Here is a 20,273-nt window from a genome sequence, read left to right as displayed (position 1 = left end):
TCGCAGTCTAACCCACCTGGCTCCACCACTGCAGACATATCTCCTCTCCTCTCGCTGCTCGCAGTCTAACCCATCTGGCTCCACCACTGCAGACATATCTCCTCTCCTCTCGCTGCGCGCTGTCACAGGGCTTGTTGTGCTCAATTAGGATCTGGAGTCACTCATTGCATCCAACCGTAAGTGTCTGACTGGCTGTCGGGTGTTGGGCTCGGGCTCTGGAAGGGAAAATACACTACAAGATGGGACATCTGAGATGACTTAAAGGAACATTTTTAGAAACTCCAGTTTACAATTGATTGTGGTCATCCAAACTGCTGTTCTAACTTTGTTGAATGTGATTTGCTGTCTTCAGGTGTGTGTGTCTGTGTGTATAATTGTATTGTTCTACACGTTGTTTATTGCTGTCCTTTCTGTCTCCCTCCAGGTAAGAGGAAGCCGGTGCTCTCGCTCTCCAAGGACGTGTTTGAGCAGCCTCCTGCTGCTGCCGCGTAAGACTTTCAGTCGTATTTATCTGCTTTATATGACAACTCTTTGTGTATTCCAACAACACTGTGTTATTCCCCTTGTGTAATTACAAAAAACGCTCACTATGCAATTAAAACGTGGTTACTAAAGTAGCCTAATAGTACCAAAATTGTATTACCATGTCGTTACTAGTGTAATTACAGTGTTACTTGAGTACAAAGGTACAAGAGCAACTTAATATATTAATATAACGTGTTCCCCTGTTTTTTATGATACATGATAATATGAATGTCTTGTTTTGCACACTTTGTACAAAATAATAAAATGCAGGACGACAGAATCTTTATAAAATGTAGCTATACTTTATTAACTAAACTCTGGCGTAACAGATGTGATTGTATTCTCTTTTGCGTTGTGTAAAACGTAAAAGAAGGTCACGTATTGGTCCCAGTGTCTCTGACATAGAATGAGCACATAAGATGTGCGACATGCACCAAGATGACTGCTGTAGCATGGATCGCCTGCACAGAATTATCAGACTGGGGAAAAATCAATAATATACTCTGCCGGTCAAAAGTTTTAGAACACCTTCTCATTGAAGGGTTTTTCTTTATTTTTACTATTTTCTACATTGTAGAATAATAGTGAAGACAAAAACTATGAAATAACACATATGGAATCATGTAGTAAATATGTTTTATATTTGAGATTCTTCAAATAGCCACCCTTTGCCTTAATGACAGCTTTGCACACTCTTGGCATTCTCTCAACCAGCTTCATGAGGTAGTCACCTGGAATGCATTTCAATTAACAGGTGTGCCTTTTTAAAAGTTAATTTATGGAATTTATTTTCTTGCTAATCAGTTGTGTTGTGACATGGTAGGGGGGTATACAGGAGATAGCCCTATTTGGTAAAAGACCAAGTCCATATTATAGCAAGAACAGCTCAAATAAGCAAACTGAAACAACAGTCCATCATTACTTTAAGACATGAAGGTCAGTCAATCCGGAACATTTCAAGAACTTTGAAAGTTTCTTCAAGTGCAGTCGCGAAAACCATCAAGCGCTATGATGAAACTGGCTCTCATGAGGACCACCACAGGAATGGAAGACTCAGAGTTACCTCTGCTGCATAGGATAACTTCATAAGAGTTAACAGTGTCAGAAATTGCAGCCTAAATAAACGATTCACAGAGTTCAAGTAACAAACACATCTCAACATCAACTGTTCAGAGGAGACTGTGTGAATCAGGCCTTCAGGGTCGAAATGCTGCAAAGAAACCACTACTAAAGGACACCAATAATAAGAAGAGACTTGCTTGGGCCAAGAAACACGAGCAATGGACATTAGACTGCTGGGAATTTGTCCTTTGGTCTAGAGTTCAAATTGGAGATTTTTGGTTCCAACCGCCGTGTCTGTGAACGAATGACCTCCGCATGTGTGTTTCCCACCGTAAAGCATGGAGGAGGAGGTAATATGGTGTGGGGGTGCTTTGCTGGTGACACTGTCTGATTTTATTTACAATTCAAGGCACACTTAACCAGCATGGCTACCACAGCATTCTGCAGCGATACACCATCCCATCTGGTTTGGGCTTAGTGGGACTATCATTTTTTTTTTTTGAAGGGAACTTCCTCAAGACTGTTGGAAAAGCATTCCAGTTGAAGCTGGTTGAGAGAATGCCAAGAGTGTGCAAAGCTGTCATCAAGGCAAAGGGTGGCTATTTGAAGATTCTCAAATGTAAAATATATTTTGATTTTCTTGGTTACTACATGATTCCATTTGTGTTATTTCATAGTTTTGATGTGTTCACTATTATTCTACAATATAGAAAATAGTAAAATATTAATAAAAAGGTGTTCTAAAACTTTTGACCGGTAGTGTAACTATAAAAAAAATACAAAACACAATATGTATGAATACCCGAAAGAGACAAAGATTGAGCATATAAGATGTGTGAAATGCACCAAGATGGCTGCTGTAGTATGAATCTGACTTGCACCAAGATGGCTGCTGTAGCATGAATCTGACTTGCACCAAGATGGCTGCTGTAGCATGGATCTGACGTGCACCAAGATGGCTGCTGTAGCATGGATCTGACGTGCACCAAGATGGCTGCTGTAGCATGGATCTGACTTGCACCAAGATGGCTGCTGTAACATGGATCTGACATGCACCAAGACGGCTGCTGTAGCATGGATCTGACATGCACCAAGATGGCTGCTGTAACATGGATCTGATATGCACCAAGATGGCTGCTGTAGCATAGATCTGCAGCAAGGAGAAACCACCATGTATGAATCATGAGCTAAATACTACCACCATGACTTCAACAGAGCATGCTAGCTAATCGCTCATACAGCAATCATATCAAAATGCATGGCTAGAATGACGTCAAACTGTATATTATGCACCAATTAATGTACGTGTTGAACTCGTAAACATCGTAAATATGAAAACAGAACACAGCACTTCAGAACATGATCTACTGCCTGCACATAATTATTGGGCTGGAAAGAATTTGTTTGAGATCTCCCCCTATCTGTAAGCGCAGCCAATGACATTACACCTTATTGACGTCTGACTTGAACCTACCAAGTAAAATACATAAACATTAAATACACATTTTTGCAGTGGCAAGTGGAACCATAAATAACCACGTTACGCTGGTATGTTCGTGTCTCCGGGCATGATGAACTGCAATAACCTCACGACCTGGTTGGTCTTAACCAATCATAGCACAGTATGATATGACAGCAGAATGCAACCGATTTTCGATTTAAGTATGTTTCACATTAATATTACAGGATACAATGCTGCTAAATCAACTTAATGATCCTAAAGATGTCACTGACGACTCTGTCTCTTCCCATGACTAATGAGGATAGAGGAGGCTAGTTAGAGATGACCTTTTGGATGCGTTCACATACTGTTATATTTGGCGCAATGCCCCAGTGATTATTGTTGATGGAGCACATTTTCACTGTCAAAAAGAAGATAACTGTGGACTAATGCTCAGTTTCTTACATTAACATTTAGGCTACATGCAGTTATTCACATGAAATGTGTAAATCATAATGAATTAATGCATACCAGTGTTGGGGTCCATTCTGAATTGAGTTGCAAATTGCTCTGTAATTCCAATTAAATTATTGAATTTGAATATCATTGGAATTTAATTTGTTTTAAAGAAAGTAGAATTTATTTCAATGAAATGTATTCTACACGTCACCAAATGAATGTTTAATTTGACAGCATATATGGTCAGCAATGCCGTGCAGCATAAGGTTGAAATGTTTCATTTTTAAAACTCAATTTAAACTATTTAAAATAATTACAGAGGTCTGGAAATATTCTAAGATCATGTTGTGGGTTGTCTATAATAATGAATAATTCCCTTAACGTTTTTAAATATCAGAAGATGAAAAAATCCCAGAATGCATTAGATCGAACACTGTAGTATGCAAGGGAACAATCTAACATCTCTTGACAAAGAAGAAAAATACAGTTTGACATCTGAATTATAATCAAATTAATATTTGAAATGGTATGTGTATTTTTTTGCATTAATAAGTGGCATATCCTTTCGATAAACTATTTGTCAAGTGAATGAGACTTTCATGGTTCACGTCTCAGTTGAATTGGTTTAAATTATTTACATTTTACTTCAATTCCAATTTTCTGCATCTTGTGGGGTGTGGCCAATTCAAATTCATTGTCTGAATTAAATTAAATTAATATAAATATATTAGTTTAATTCAGAAATTCCAAATGTACCCCAACCCTGATGAATACAGAAAATGTTGTACATGAACTGTTTTGTATCCTAACAACTGTCTACCTTACAGACCCCCAAGAGATTTGGATTCGAAAGCTTGTGTGACCATCGGAGAGAAGGTACCTCATCTAGTTAATGTTCAGTATGCTATCTCTTACTGTCTCTCACATTCTTACCTTTCGTCTACCACTATGTTTTTTCCCACACATGTTCCTTTGACAAAACCTTTATATAAAACTGAAGAACTTACATAAACATACGTTTTACATCTGTGTATAGTTGTTCTAACCTCTGTATACTTTAGGTTGAGTTAGGTCCTCTCTCTGTGGTCTGAATGCAGAAAGCTGAAAGCTTGGCTCAATTAAGGGTCTGAGCCATAAAGAACGGCCTAGCAAACATTATGACCCAGATTGAACACTTCTGATTGTAGGCAGACTGGAATGTGCTTTACTGCCTGACGGGCAGAAAAAATATTTATTTTAAACTCATCAAATATGTGGAATTTTCCATTGGCAAAGATGCAAGGTTTTTTTGTCTTACAATATAGCCTGAAGTCAGTCAGGGCAGCAATTTATTTTTTGGTTCTTGTATGAAGTATAAGAAAACAAAAATGGTCCCATGATATACGTAAACTATTCTTTCAGATGAAAATGGGCATTTGTGGTGTCTTTGGACTCAACCCATCAACCCCTTAGAAGAGACTATATACAGTATTTAGTGTTTCAATGTTGATGTTCCATGTTGATAAAAAACTTTGGTTGGAGTAGATGTTTAAACAAAGACGTAGCTCAGAGCCAAAGCAGAACTCTCAAACAAAGAGAATAAGAGACCCCGTAAAATGACCCCGTATGTTGGTAGATTAGGATTTAGTGTTTCTTTTCGTGTTTGTCGCTCTCTGTTTCTGTTTGTTTGCACAAGATGAGGATTGGGTACCAAAAACCCCAATGACCTCTTGTGACTCAATATTTCTATCCCTCTTTTTGTATTCAATGATTACTTCAAGTATGGGAGAAGTAAGGGAAGGAAGGGAGATTTTTACCCAGTCTTGCTCTCTCTCATTACATCACTGTGTTTGAATCCAGCCTGACATGGCACGCTCCCCTGTCTGTCCTGTGCAGAACGTTGTGGTGAAGGCCGATGACTTGGAGCAGATCGACGAGCTGGGAAGAGGGGCGTATGGTGTGGTGGACAAGATGAGGCACATGCCCAGTGGCTTGATCATGGCAGTGAAGGTATGTGAGATTTGATGATGTAATTGATGTTCACTTTCAGGAGATCTAGGTCAGGTTACTATAGCAAAAGCGCTTATACAGGCAGCCTAATTCTGATCTTTTTCCCCAATATTTGGTAGTTTGACCAATCAGGTCAGTTATTTTGCCAATAATTGGGCAAAAGATCAGAATTGGGCTGCCTGTGTTAACGCAGCCATAGTGACAGCTGTTGATGTAATACATTTGTTGGATGGATGGATGGATAGACTTGATTTATTGATTGATTTGATGTCCTTTCGCTCCCACCCTAGAGGATCCGTGCCACAGTGAACACCCAGGAACAGAAGAGACTGCTGATGGACCTAGACATCTCAATGAGGACAGTAGACTGCTTCTACACAGTTACCTTCTACGGCGCACTCTTCAGAGAGGTAACTAGCTACTTTATAATAACAATAATACTTAGACATTATAGGGTGTTTTTCTTAAACCCAAATACGCTTTACAATAAACAGCCTATTTGTTTATTCAGTCCCCATACGTTTTTGCAATTGCAAAAGCTACTCTTTATGGGGTTCTCCTACTGACTTAGTTTATTCCTATAAGGAACATAGGCTTCCTACAATATCATTACAAAGATGTCAGAGGACAGAGCCTTGTAGATATGCTTTTAAGTATATTGGCACCCTTGCAATTTCAAACGGAGTGCAATGAATCAGAATGTTCTGTTATCTCTTTTTAAAACAGGCTATTTTTACCCTGTAAACAAATAAAAGAGGATTCCTCAAGGGTTCTATGGTAAGGGGGATCTTTCTATGTGGAGAAATAATTACTAAAATAACCCTTTGAGCTCTTTAATGGTTCTTTGCAATTCAGAAAAGTGTTCTTTCATCTTTGAGTTATAATTCAAATGTAGGGGCGGTGGCTCATTTAGAATATTTTGAGGCTTGCTTTGCTCTCAGTTCTTTTTGTGCAACCATGAGTGAGAGTGTCATTCCAGTTGATCTAATATCTGGTGTTATGTCATTACATGTTAAATTATGGTCAGTTGTCTTGTGAATGTTTATTAAGTCAGTGGTTCTCAATTCTTTCATCAGGGATCACCAGCTGTGTTTATTTATTTTATTCGCGAAAAAGGACTGTCGTTGCTCCAATGTGTACCTAACCATAAACATCAATGCCTTTCTTAAAATCAATACACAGAAGTATATATTTTTAGTATAATATTTAGCTAAAAGAAATCCAGGTTAGCAGGCAATATTAACCAGGTGAAATTGTGTCACTTCTCTTGCGTTCATTGCACGCAGAGTCAGAGTATATGCAACAGTTTGGGCCACCTGACTCATTGCGAACTAATTTGCCAGAAGTTTACGTAATTATGACATAAAAGGTTGTGCAATGTAACAGGAATATTTAGACTGATGGATGCCACCCGTTAGATATAATACGGAACGGTTCCGTATTTCACTGAAAGAATAAATGTTTTGTTTTCGAGATGATAGTTTCGGGATTGGACCATATTAATGACCTAAGGCTCGTATTTCTGTGTGTTATTATGTTATAATTAAGTCTATGATTTGATAGAGCAGTCTGACTGAGCGATGGTGGGCACCAGCAGGCTCTTAAGCATTCATTCAAACAGCACTTTCGTGTGTTTTATGAATTCAAGCCTATCAACTCCCGAGGTTAGGCTGGTGTAACCGATGTGAAATGGCTAGCTAGTTAGCGGGGTGCATGCTAATAGCGTTTCAAACGTCACTCGCTCTGAGACTTGGAGTAGTTGTTCCCCTTGCTCTGCATGGGTAACGCTGCTTCGAGGGTGGCTGTTGTCGATGTGTTCCTGGTTCGAGTAGGAGCGAGGAGAGGGACGGAAGCTATACTGTTACACTGGCAATACTAAAGTGCCTATAAGAACATCCAATAGTCAAAGGTATAGGAAATACAAATGGTATAGAGAGAAATAGTCCTATAATTCCTATAATAACTACAACCTAAAACTTCTTACCTGGGAATATTGAAGACTCATGTTAAAAGGAATCACCGGCTTTCATATGTTCTCATGTTCGGAGCAAGGAACTTAAATGTTAGCTTTCTTACATGGCACATATTGCACTTTTACTTTCTTCTCCAACACTTTGTTTTTGCATTATTTAAACCAAATTGAACATGTTTCATTATTTATTTGAGGCTAAATTGATTTTATTGATGTATTATATCAAGTTATCAAAAACCTATAAAAAATAAATAAATAATAATAATTATCAAAAACAATTATCAAAAATAAGTGTTGAAAAATGATGCAGCCACCACCATGCTTGAAAATATGAATAGTGGTACTCTGTAAAGTGTTTGCCAATTTGTTTTTTCAGTATTACTTAAGTTGACTTGTTGTTAACAGAATGCATGTTTTGGATAAAAAAAATGTAATCTGTAATTTAGGTTTATATTGTGGAATAATTACAATGTTGTTGATCCGTCCTCAGTTTTTTCATATCACAACCATTCAACTCTGTAATGTTTTAATTGGCCTCATGGTGAAATCCCTGAGCAGTTTCCTTCCTCTCCGGCAACTGAGTTATGAAGGGCACCTGTATCTTTGTAGTGACTGGGTGTATTGATACACCATCCAAAGCCTAATTAATAACTTCAACATGCTCAAAGGGATATTCAACATCTGATTTTGATATCTTTACACATCTACCAATCCATGCTCTTTGTGTGATGCATTGAAAAACCTCGCCGGTCTTTGAAGTTGAATCTGCTTGAAATTCACTGCTCGATTGAGGGACCTTACAGATTATTGCATGTGTGGGGTACAGAGATGGGGTAATCATTAAAAAATCATGTTAACCACTATTATTTAACACGGATTGAGTCCATGCAATTTATTATGCGATTTGTTAAGCACATTTTTACTCCTGGACTTATTTGGGCTTGCCATAACAAAGGGGTTGCATACTTATTGACTCAGGACATTTCAGCTTTTCATTTTTTATCAATTTCTAATATTTTATATGAACAAAATTCCATTTCACATTGTTATATTGTGTGTAGATCAGTGACACAAACTCTCAATTTAATACATTTTAAATTCAGGCTGTAACACAGCAAAATATAGAAAAAGTAAAGGCATGTAAATGCTTTCTGAAGGCACTGTATATAGCACCAAAAAGGGATCTGCTATGGTTATTTGGCACTATATAGAACCATTTTTTGTTAGTGTGTAGGCACCTGCAACTTAGCACAAGTAGGATAAATTACACTTGCCAAGAATCACTTGCCTCCAACCAAATTAATTAGAATGTTGAAAAAATGTAGTCCAGAACATTTTTGACTTTGTGGCCAGTTGTAAATTAAACAAATACAAGTGTAAACAACAAATGTTTTTTAATGTAAACTTATTTTAGGAGAAACAGTGAATCGTGCATCAGTGCCAATATATTTGGCCGCATCTGTATGTTCATAGAGGCAGGTACCTGTCACGCCCTGACCTTAGAGATCCTTTTTATGTCTCTATTTTGGTTGGTCAGGGCGTGAGTTGGGGTGGGCATTCTATGTTTTTGTTCTATGTTGTCTATTTCTATGTGTTTGGCCGGGTGTGGTTCTCAATCAGAGGCAGCTGTCTATCGTTGTCTCTGATTGAGAACCATACTTAGGTAGCCTTTTCCCACCTGTGTTTTGTGGGTGGTTGTTTCTGTCTTTGTGTCTGCACCAGACAGAACTGTTTCGTGTTGGTCTATTTTTGTTATTTTGTCTTAGTGTTCTGAGTTAAATAAATATCATGAACATGTACCACGCTGCACCTTGGTCCACTCCTTCTTCCTCAGACGAACGTCGTTACAGAACTACCCACCACCAAAGGACCAAGCAGCGTGGTGTAATGGACTCCTGGACATGGGAGGAAATCCTGGACGGCAAGGGACCCTGGGCACAGACGGGAGAGTATCGCCGTCCAAAAGAGGAGCTGGAGGCAGCTAAGGCGGAGCGGCGATGCTACGAGGAGTTGGCTCGAGGAGGCGTGCACGAGAGGCAGCCCCAGATATTTTTTTGGGGGGGGGCACACGGGGAGATAGACCTGAGCCAACTCCTCGTGTTTGCCGTGGGGAGAGATTGACCGGGCAGGCACCGTGTTATGCGGTGATGCGCAAGGTGTCCCCAGTGCGCACTCATAGCCCGGTGCGCTACATCGCAGCTCCTCGCATCGGCCGGGCTAGAGTGCGCATCGAGCCAGGAGGGATGGTGCCGGCTCAGCGCATCTGGCCTCCAGTGCGTCTCCTCGGCCCGGGTTATCCTGCACCAGCCCTACGCACGGTGTCCCCGGTTCGCCAGCACAGCCCAGTGCGGCCTGTTCCAGCTCCCCGCACTTGCCAGGCTACAGGGGGTATCCAGCTAGGACGAGTTGTGCTAGCTCTGCGCTCGAGACTGCCAGTGCGCCTCCACGGCCCAGTGTATCCGGTGCCTCGGCCAAGGAAGAGGCCTCCTGCATGTCTCCCCAGCCTGGCGAGTCCTGTGCCTGTGCTAAGCCCTAACCCTCCTGCATGTCTCCCCAGCCTGGTGAGTCCTGTGCCTTCTCTCAGAGCCAGGCCTCCTGTGTGTCTCTCCACTCAAGTGGGTGATCCATGGCAAGAACCCTCCAGTGGTGATCCATGGCACGAAGCCTCCAGTGATGATCAATGGCAAGAAGCCTCCAGTGATGATCCATGGCAAGAAGCCTCCAGTGATGATCCATGGCAAGAAGCCTCCAGTGATGATCCATGACACGAAGCCTCCAGTGATGATCCATGGCACGAAGCCTCCAGTGATGATCCATGGCATGAAGCCTCCAGTGATGATCCATGGCAAGAAGCCTCCAGTGATGATCCATGGCACGAAGCCTCCAGTGATGATCCATGGCACGAAGCCTCCAGTGATGATCCATGGTAAGAAGCCTCCAGTGATGATCCATGGCACAAAGCCTCCAGTGATGGTCCATGGCACAAAGCCTCCAGTGATGATCCAAGGCACGAAGCCTCCAGTGATGATCCATGGCAAGAAGCCTCCAGTGATGATCCATGGCAAGAAGCCTCCAGTGATGAGTCTCCCTCCTGTCCGGAGCCGCCAGACTCTCCCTCCTGTCCGGAGCCGCCAGAGTCTCCCTCCTGTCCGGAGCCGCCAGAGTCTCCCTCCTGTCCGGAGCCGCCGCGAGTCTCCCTCCTGTCCGGGGCCCGCTGCGAGGGTCCCTGCTCCAGAGGCGCCACATAAGTGGGCCAAGCTTAAGATGGAGCGGGGTCCACGTCCCGCACCAGAGCCGCCACCGCGGATAGATGCCCACCCAGACCCTCCCCTATAGATTTAGGTTTTGCGGCCGGAGTCTGCACCTTTGGGGGGGGGGGGTACTGTCACACCCTGACCTTAGAGATCCTTTTTATGTCTCTATTTTGGTTGGTCAGGGCGCGAGTTGGGGTGGGCATTTTATGTTTTTGTTCTATGTTGTCTATTTCTATGTGTTTGGCCGGGTGTGGTTCTCAATCAGAGGCAGCTGTCATTCTATGTCGCTGATTGAGAACCATACTTAGGTAGCCTTTTCCCACCTGTCTTTTGAGGGTAGTTGTTTTCTGTCTTTGTGTCTGCACCAGACAGAACTGTTTCGTGTTGGTCTATTTAAATTTTTTTGTCTTAGTGTTCTGAGTTAAATAAATATCATGAGCACGTACCACGCTGCACCTTGGTCCACTCCTTCTTCCTCAGACGAACGTCGTTACAGTACCTAGTTACTATCTTAGTCCTCTTCCTAACTATATGGAACATAAGGCTTCCTACACTGCCATTACAGCCTTGATTTATACAATGATGTGCTGCCATTCAGACCGGTACCATAGAGATGTGGGAGGGCATAGCTTTTTATGTTGTAGTCAACATAAACAAATAAAGAATTCCAGATTTTTCTGGATGTAGTTGCCTTCCTCCTGAAGAGAAAAGAGCGTTCCACACGATATCCCTCCACAGCAGAGCACATTGGGAAAAGCTCTTTCCTGTTAGTCGAACCGTGTGTCAGGAATGTGGTCCGACTCTGTTGTGTTTTTCCAATCCCTCCCTCAACCCCTCTCTCCATCTTTGTCTTCCCCTCTTTCCATTTATTTTTCTCTCTATCTCCAATCTCTCTACCCCTCTCCCCATCTATCCATCTCCCCCTTTCGACTCCCTCCACCATCTCTCCATCTGTACATCATACTGTATCCTCCACTATATGAAAGATTGCCCCTTGTTATGTAATCAGGGTGATGTGTGGATCTGTATGGAGCTGATGGACACTTCTCTGGATAAATTCTACAAGCAGGTGATAGATAAAGGCATGACCATCCCCGAGGACATACTGGGAAAGATGGCCGTCTCGGTGAGTAGGACTAGGGCCCAATCCAAATCGTCCCCTGCGCCCTATGTACAATCATACTAGTAGAAGTTTCACCATATTGCTTATACCAATCAAATCCTCTCAGATCTCCACAAATGCATAGGGCATAGAGTTTAGGTGATGATTTGGGATTATTTGGTAAAAGCATGCGTTTTCTTTTTGTTCCATCTTTGAAATGCAAGAGAAAGGCCATACATTGAGATAGGATTCTAGGTGTAATTTAGATGTTATCCACAAGATGGCATCAGTGTGTGCAAATTTTCAGACTGATCCAGTGAAGAATTACATCACTACACAATATTTTGTATCAATATAAATTCGTTGAATTTATGAATGTTCAAGTACATAACTATAGAGAACATACAAAATGATATGGTAATAAACAATTAAAGATTACAGGAATGTCATACATGATGGATCATTAGTATCCCTACAGAATATACACTAACCTTCAAACATCTAGATGGCTGGTCGGGGTGGGTGTGGAGCCAGAGACAACAGTGGGGTCAAACTGTAGAACCCGGTTCCTACATTTGAATATACAAAATGATGCTACATTTTATCTGTGGGACCCTCAGGATGACAAATCAGAGCAATATTACTGAATTTAAGTACATTATTTACCTTCAGAGTTGAATGTATCAAACCAGTTTCCGTGATAAGTGTTTTGTTGTGGTCTATCCTCAAACAATATGTTTTTGCTGTAATAGCTACTGTAAATTGGATACTGCAGTTAGATTAACAAGAATTTAAGCTTTCTGCCCATATAAGACATGTCTATGTCCCTGAAAGTTGGCAGTTGTTTACAATGTCACATTATTGCATATTGAGCAACAACTGTCCCGGTTTAGGGACACCGGTCCCGTAGAGGTTAATTCATATGAGTAGGACTAAAGTTATCAGTCAGCCTAGAGACCAAGATGAATAATACATGGGTTGGTTATGTGTAGGAATATACAGTATATTATGAACGTATTGTTGTCAGATCAGTCAGTCTCTAGACCAAGAGGAATAGCCTATTACTGTACGTGGGTATACATGTAGTTGACTAAATGTGTTAATTCATGCTAGATGCTTAATATACTAAGAATTCATAAATAATAGATGCAACCATATGGATTCCCCAATCTCCTTCTCTTTCTGCTGATGTGTCGGTGTTCTGTTCTAATGTTCTTATGTTCTAATCTCCCTGGTTACAGGTAGTGAAGGCTCTGGAACATCTGCACAGTAACCTGTCAGTGATCCACCGAGGTAACATCACAGAGTTAAATAAAACGTTTTATATTAAAATATGTATATGTTACTGCCAAAACTAAAGGAAACACTTGAGTAAATGATGGATACAAAGTATGCTGTGGTTCCTGAGTTAATTAAGCAATTAACATCCCATCATGCTTCGGGTCACGTTTAAAGGATATGTGTCTCAGTCCCCAGATCTCAACCCAATTGAACACATATGGGAGATTCTGGAGCGGCGCTTGAGACAACGTTTTCAACCACCATCAAAACACTAAATGATGGAACTTCTGGAAAAATGGTGTCGCATCCCTCCAATAGAGTTTCAGACACTTGTAGAATCTATGCCATGGTGCATTGAAGCTGTTCTGGCAGCTTGTGGTGACCCAATGCCCTAATAAGACACGATGTTGGTGTTTTTATTTTATTTTTGGCAGTTACCTGTATTATGCATCTCTATGGGGTACACTTTAAAACAGTTGGACTAGTGTCCATCCTTTAAAACCATGTCTCACCGAAGGTCAAATACTCTATTTCTTGTGTCTAAAACCTCAGTGTTCCATGCGTCTGTTTCTGTATTAACATTGCATGTAGTCATTTAAGATGATTGCAGGTTACTAAAATAAAGTGAAAACTGTGCCTAGCCAGCGATCACAGTCCTTCTGCAAAAGTGTTTTGAGGGCTGTTGTCACGCCCTGACCTTAGAGATCCTTTTTATGTCTCTATTTTGGTTTGGTCAGGACGTGAGTTGGGGTGGGCATTCTATGTTTTGTTCTATGTTGTCCTTTTCTATGTGTTTGGCCTGGTATGGTTCCCAATCAGAGGCAGCTGTCAATCGTTGTCTCTGATTCAGAACCATACTTAGGTAGCCTGTTCCCACCTGTGTTTGTGGGTAGTTGTTTCCTGTTTTGTGTTTTTTCACCTTACAGGACTGTTTCGTGTCGTTCACTCTCTTTGTTGTTTTTTTGTCATTCAGTGTTCAGTTTATTTGATTAAATTTACTATGAACACTTACCACGCTGCGTGTTGGTCCGATGATTCCTATTCCTCATCATCAGACGAAGAGGAGAGTCGTTACAGCTGTGTGTTTGAGACTGTTAACTGCTTCCCAGTTCTGTCACTGTGGCTAACTGACTCAGCAGATTAAATCAGTGATGACCCTGTATCTCTTTCACTTCCGTCACACTCCTCTCTGTCTCTTCCATATCTCTTTCCTCCATCTCTCTCTCTCTCCTCTATATCCTTCCATCTCCTCTTTTTCTCCCCTCTCTCTCCCTCAGATGTGAAGCCATCAAACGTATTGATCAACACACAGGGCCAGGTGAAGATGTGTGACTTTGGGATCAGTGGTTACCTGGTGGACTCCGTGGCCAAGACCATAGACGCTGGCTGCAAGCCCTACATGGCGGTGAGTGGGTGTGTGGTAAGAGAGGTATAAGGGTTTTAAAAGATATAGAAAATAGATGTCTACTCAGTAAAATCAAACTATAAAGGATTTAGGCTTAACGATGCTCATGAGCCAAAGCGGGTCCCCAAAACTGTTGGACAGCTGTGTACGTCATCCAATTCCTATGATATGTTATGTCCTGCAAAAATGGTATGAAAATAAATACATTTCCTACAATTCACATGACCTATTACGAATTCCAATTCATACAATATGTTACTTTTTATTTTATTTTTTACATTGAACCTTTATTTAACTAGGCAAGTCAGCTAAGAACAAATTCTTATTTACAATGATGGCCTACACCGGCCAAACCCGGACGACGCTGGGCCAATTGTGCACCACCCTATGGGACTCCCAATCACGGCCGGTTGTGATACAGCCTGGAATCGATCTAGGGTGTCTAGTGACACCTCAAGCACTGAGATGCAGTGCCTTAGACCGCTGCGCCACTCGGGAGCCCAAATGCTGGCTCAGTGAATAACTGTTTACAGAACAGAGATATGATACATGATGTTCATGTTAATGAATTATTGTACAAGTTTGACTGAGCTGAGCTGACTGCTTGCTGCCTATATGTTTAAGTGCTACATGTCTCTATGTTATGTCATTAGCCATGCCCTTTAATAACCGCAGTTAGCTTTTAACTGCTGTGTGCCCAAACAGTGTGTCCACAGAGCCTTTGATTGGCTGAGCAGTTTTTAGGGCCTGGTAGCACTCAGAGAACAGAATGGGTTGTGTGTGTTTGAGGTACAGATGATGGGGGGAGTTTGGGTCGTCTAGGACAACTAATGTTAGTTTGCGATACTAAAGTGATATTATCCGGGTCTCGTGTATGTGTGTGTGTGTGTGTGTGTGTGTGTGTGTGTGTGTGTGTGTGTGTGTGTGTGTGTGTGTGTGTGTGTGTGTGTGTGTGTGTGTGTGTGCGCGGTTCTGTTCTGTCCCCCAGCCAGAGAGGATCAACCCAGAGATTAATCAGAAAGGCTACAACGTCAAGTCTGACATTTGGAGTTTAGGAATCACTATGGTGAGTCTCTATAAAAAATGTTACTTATGCAGATTATTCATTTATAATAAAAAAAGGTATGATTATTACACTAGTAGGCCTATATTATATTATTTATGAATGCTACAGTAACCACAGATTAAATGTTTCATAGAGAAGATTTTAGTTTTCCTGGGTGACATTTTGTACATTGCTAGTAATAGTCATGTGGAGAGAAAAAAAGTAATATTGAATTGAAATTAATTATTGTGCAAATAGAACATGTTTTTCATGTTCAAGAAAGGCCCTGCCTTCTTTCAGTGAGACATGATGACCCTCTACTGCTCTGCTCCAGGAGAGCTGTTACATATTCCTCTCTCTCATTTGCACATCCTAAATTCTGTCACACCCAATAACAGTTTGGTGTCAAAAGAACATGTGATGATCCTCCAGCTGCCAATGGTAGTTTTCAGAAATGTAGCTGTCTAGGGCAGGGGTATTCAACTCTTAACCTCCGGAGACTGCTGGTTTTCTCTTCTACCTGATAATTAATTGCACCCGCCTGGTGTCCAAGGTCTAAATCAGTGCCGATTAGAGGAGAACAATGAAAAAACACAGTGGAACTGGATTCAAGGTCCAGAGTTGAGTTTGAGGGGTCTAATGTCACAAATCACCCAATTTCTGGCGTTTAACGACAGATTCTTTAGCTTAGTGCATTTTATGTACAACAATACAATGCTGCATTCCTATTCATAGGTTGCACCTCCATTACTAGGTCGCGTCATGCCATTGTTTTGAATGTTCTAAAGCCACCCTCTACCGGTGACGCAATACTGGTGCCCTAAAGTCGTGATAATCCCAGTCATTCTGGCCGGAGGCTAACGACTGTTTAGTGTAAATTACACTACAGTGCCTGGCAATACGATTACATTGCTAAAGTAGTCAAATGTTTAGTAGGAAACAACTTTGCCAGCATTATCATGTCAAATTTACTTTCGACATACGGCAATGTTGTCATTAGCCAGCAAAGTTCCTCAAAAATAGCTAGCAATGCTAACTTTAGCTATCTTAAATCAGGTGACCTCTCGATTTTAGCTAACTAGCTACCGTTATACTGCATCGAAAGTCAATCTGGCGACATCAAAATGATGACAAAAGGTTTTACTACAAATGATTTGCCTCTCTTTGAAAAGCATTGTATTTCCAAGCCACTGTAATGCACTTTTGATTAAATGTTCATCAGCGCTCATTGACGATGCATTGAGTAGAATGCTCAGTTGCTCATCAGTATAAAACAAACGTTCAAAATAATATTGTGACGAAACATGCAACCCATGAATAGCCTGCCCTCTAGCAGTGCCCTGTGATATCCTGTGCCCTGTCATATCTCATGCCCTGTCATATCCTGTGCCCCCCTCTTCAGATTGAGCTGGCCATCTTGCGTTTTCCCTATGACTCGTGGGGCACCCCCTTCCAGCAGCTGAAGCAGGTGGTGGAGGAACCATCCCCCCAGCTTCCTGCTGACCAGTTCTCCCCTGAGTTTGTTGACTTCACCTCTCTGTGGTATGTTCTCCTCTCCTGTAAACCTAGCCTGGTCCCAGATCTGTTTGGGCTGTCTTTCCAAGTCTATGGTCGTTGTTATGTTTGTCAAGACAGTGACAATTGGATTTGGCAAGATATCAGAAGCAGATCTGGGACCAGGCTTACCTGTACATAATTTAGGCCCTACAAAAGTGTTGTCAATGTCAGTTATGTCAGTATTTTCTTTCTGTACCTTGCCTCGTCTAATTCCACTCAAGGTCTTTGGCTATTGTATGAGTCCTACTTGAGCGCTTGCTGGATTGAGACTCACAAGTGAATTTCTCTTGACAATTTTTCCAGTTGTTGTAATAGCCACAAGCACTTTATGACCAGGACAGAATGTGATGCATGTGCCTGGGTTCCAGAGACTAGGCTACCCTCTGTGGAATGTGTCTAAATAGGCATTCTCACCAGCCTGTTATGTCTACCGCGCACTGTTAGGTCTCCACACCAAATATTTAATATCTACTCATGCCGTTTTTCCCTTCACACAACCCTAAAAGGTTTTACATTTGTTTTACATGTAGGCCTACAGTGCAGAAGATAAATTACATTTTCCCACCATAAAACCTTGCTAATGGGTCATCTTGGTCTGTTGTGTTGTACAATGTAGGCCCTAGTTTTTCGGTTTTATGGCGGTCCGAAATGGAAACCTATTACCTACAGCAGAGATGAGAAACTTTGATCTGGGTGGGGGCCACAAAAAATCTGAACTCATGAGGGGCCGGGCACTAGCCTTTTGGGAGCCCCCACCTTGCGAGCAAAACATTTTAGCAGCCTCCCTCTCAACAGCGGAGAGAAAAAAATGTAAGCTTTAAAGTTAATTTCCTGCATTTTGACATTGTTGTTGCATTTTGAAAATGTTGCCATTTTATAGCAAGTTTGCTGCAATTCTACACTTTTGCCATGGGGCATAGAGAAGATTTAGCAATTTTATAACTCATTTCATATTTCTACTCATTGTGCCATGGAGCAATGATAATTTGTTTCAGTTTTACAGCTAATTTCTGGCAATTCTACTCATTTTCCATACTGCTATAAAAAATGTTTGCAGTTTTGAATATGATATCTGAGTGAGAATGATTAACAAAATCAATGGGGGCCCCCCCGATCAGTAATTTGACCATGATTACTAGAAGTTTAGTTAGCTGGCAAAATGAATTTACCAATCTTTGGGTTTTTACTCCGTTGACATGTCCGCTTGCAGCTGATTCAATCTGGAGTAGAGTGGAGTGGGAGACACATTACCAGATATGAGTCATCTAACAGTATCTCTATATGAATCATAGACATTGCAGTTGTAATCCTTTCTGTCATTGCCCTTTTCATTCCCAGCTTAAAGAAAAATTCCAAAGAGCGGCCAAACTACCCAGAACTCATGGTGAGGTTTTTTTTTTACTTTGGAGATGTCTTATTATTTAGTTACACACTTTATTTTCAACTCTAAGAAATGTTCAATACAAAGTGAATGTGACCATGCCCTCTTCCATTACTAACAGTTGACCACTTGATGGCAGACTTAGTCCAGTAATAATTAATTTATATCCAATCAATGCTATTGATTATATATCAAACTTTTGTTGAGTATATTATTTTTTATACTGTATTTGATTTTACATGAATCACTTAAATTGTCTCTTCTCATTTATTTTCTTATCTTTTCTTCTCTTCATCCCAGCAACATCCCTTTTTCATCTCCCACGAATCCAAAGAGACTGACGTGGCTTGCTTTGTCAAGGTCATCCTCGGGGACTGATAAGCAGCCCCGCTCCCTGATCTAAGACAACGCTCTGACCAATTGCCACAGGGGGAGGCGGGCCTTACAAAAAAAGCACCAATCGCAAACCCTGTTACCTGCGGGACTCCAACGCCTCCCCAGTTCCCGACCCCTCCCTCTGGCACAGATGCAAATGGACAGTAGAGGAACTCCGAGGAGATGAATGAGGAGAATGATGCCCAACCATGTTGGAGGAATGAGGAGTTAGCCTTAAGGCCTCAAGGCCCTCACATATTAGATATAGGCAATGGGGCAACGTGTAATTTACTGTTGTTTTGAGGATTGGAGGGCTGAATGGATGAATTTATGATGAATTTAACTATGTGAAATGCGACTCCCGCCGACTCTCTAATTTTGTCCCACCCTTGTTACTGTACGAGACCCACTGCTCAAACAGTGATTTGGATGTTAGTGAATTTAGGAACGTGTGGATTATGCCCTGTGCTATTGGTCATTCTCTAATATATATTTAAACCTGGTGTGAAAACATAAAACAACTAAAAGTGATAAATATACATATGTATAATCTAAATGTTTGTATTTTACTCAAAGAAAGTTGTATTGGTTTACTAATAGACTGCACATGTACAGAACATATCTACTATATAATGGGTGGGTTTCAGTCCCCTTAGATAAACAGATAGTTACAGAGAGATTCAGATTCTATGACTGTCCAATGGTTGAGCTGTAGACCGGGAGACAGGCTGGAGGCCTCAGTCAGACCTGCAATGGGTTCTTCAAAGGAAGTTACTGCAGTTTGCTCTTAACTGCTCTCTAATGTTGTGGGCTGTGTGTTTGGGAGGGTGGGTGGGTGGAAGCCTTCCATGCATGTGTTGTGAGATATATGTGGGCGATGTCATTGTTGTGGGAGGGGTACATCTATTCCTTCCTAGTCACTTCCTGAATATTCTTCTGTTCAACTCGAATAGAACTGGAGATAAGTTATACAGTTATTATTATTTTAAAGATATATAGCTTATTTATTTATACTGATGAGATACAGTATACTGCAGTGTGCTTATTTTATTAACTGCTGTTTTCCCTTTGAAAACTTTACATTAACAATAGAGAAATTTCTTATTTTACTGTTTGTGTGTATTTGTTGTGTGTCGCACTTGACAGGTAATGCTTTACTGAAACAGTTACTCATAACGCAAGCCTTATACACTGACTATACATTAAGGACACCTGCTCTTTCCATGACAGACTGACCAGGTGAAAGATATGATCCCTTATTGATGCCACTTGTTAAAATCATTTCAATCAGTGTAGATGAGACAATTGAGACATGGATTGGGCAAGACAAAAGGTTTAAGTGCCTTTGAACGGGTTATGGTTGTAGGTTCCCGGGGGCGCACCGGTTTGTGTAAAGAACTACAATGCTGCTGGGTTTTTCACGCT

The 20,273-nt window shown here is 41.2% G+C and overlaps 1 protein-coding gene across 1 annotated transcript in view; it reads left to right on the top strand.

The window, feature by feature from the left end:
* map2k6 (mitogen-activated protein kinase kinase 6) overlaps positions 1-19,646 on the top strand; it is a 66,642-nt gene extending 46,996 nt beyond the window's left edge. The window contains exons 2-12 of the mRNA XM_038990641.1: positions 425-488; positions 4,315-4,363; positions 5,363-5,476; positions 5,767-5,886; positions 11,712-11,828; positions 13,046-13,097; positions 14,363-14,490; positions 15,479-15,556; positions 16,938-17,077; positions 18,431-18,476; positions 18,774-19,646. Of these exons, the coding sequence (XP_038846569.1) occupies positions 425-488; positions 4,315-4,363; positions 5,363-5,476; positions 5,767-5,886; positions 11,712-11,828; positions 13,046-13,097; positions 14,363-14,490; positions 15,479-15,556; positions 16,938-17,077; positions 18,431-18,476; positions 18,774-18,851 (986 nt within the window). The 3' untranslated portion in view covers positions 18,852-19,646. The remainder of the gene's footprint in view (positions 1-424; positions 489-4,314; positions 4,364-5,362; positions 5,477-5,766; positions 5,887-11,711; positions 11,829-13,045; positions 13,098-14,362; positions 14,491-15,478; positions 15,557-16,937; positions 17,078-18,430; positions 18,477-18,773) is intronic.
* Positions 19,647-20,273: the final 627 nt, after the last annotated feature.

The sequence above is a fragment of the Salvelinus namaycush genome, chromosome 4, assembly GCF_016432855.1.
Source record: "Salvelinus namaycush isolate Seneca chromosome 4, SaNama_1.0, whole genome shotgun sequence".
Classification (NCBI taxonomy): Eukaryota; Metazoa; Chordata; class Actinopteri; order Salmoniformes; family Salmonidae; genus Salvelinus; species Salvelinus namaycush.
The sequence above is the reverse complement of the archived record's forward strand: the minus strand, read 5'-3'. Positions and strand labels throughout refer to the sequence as shown.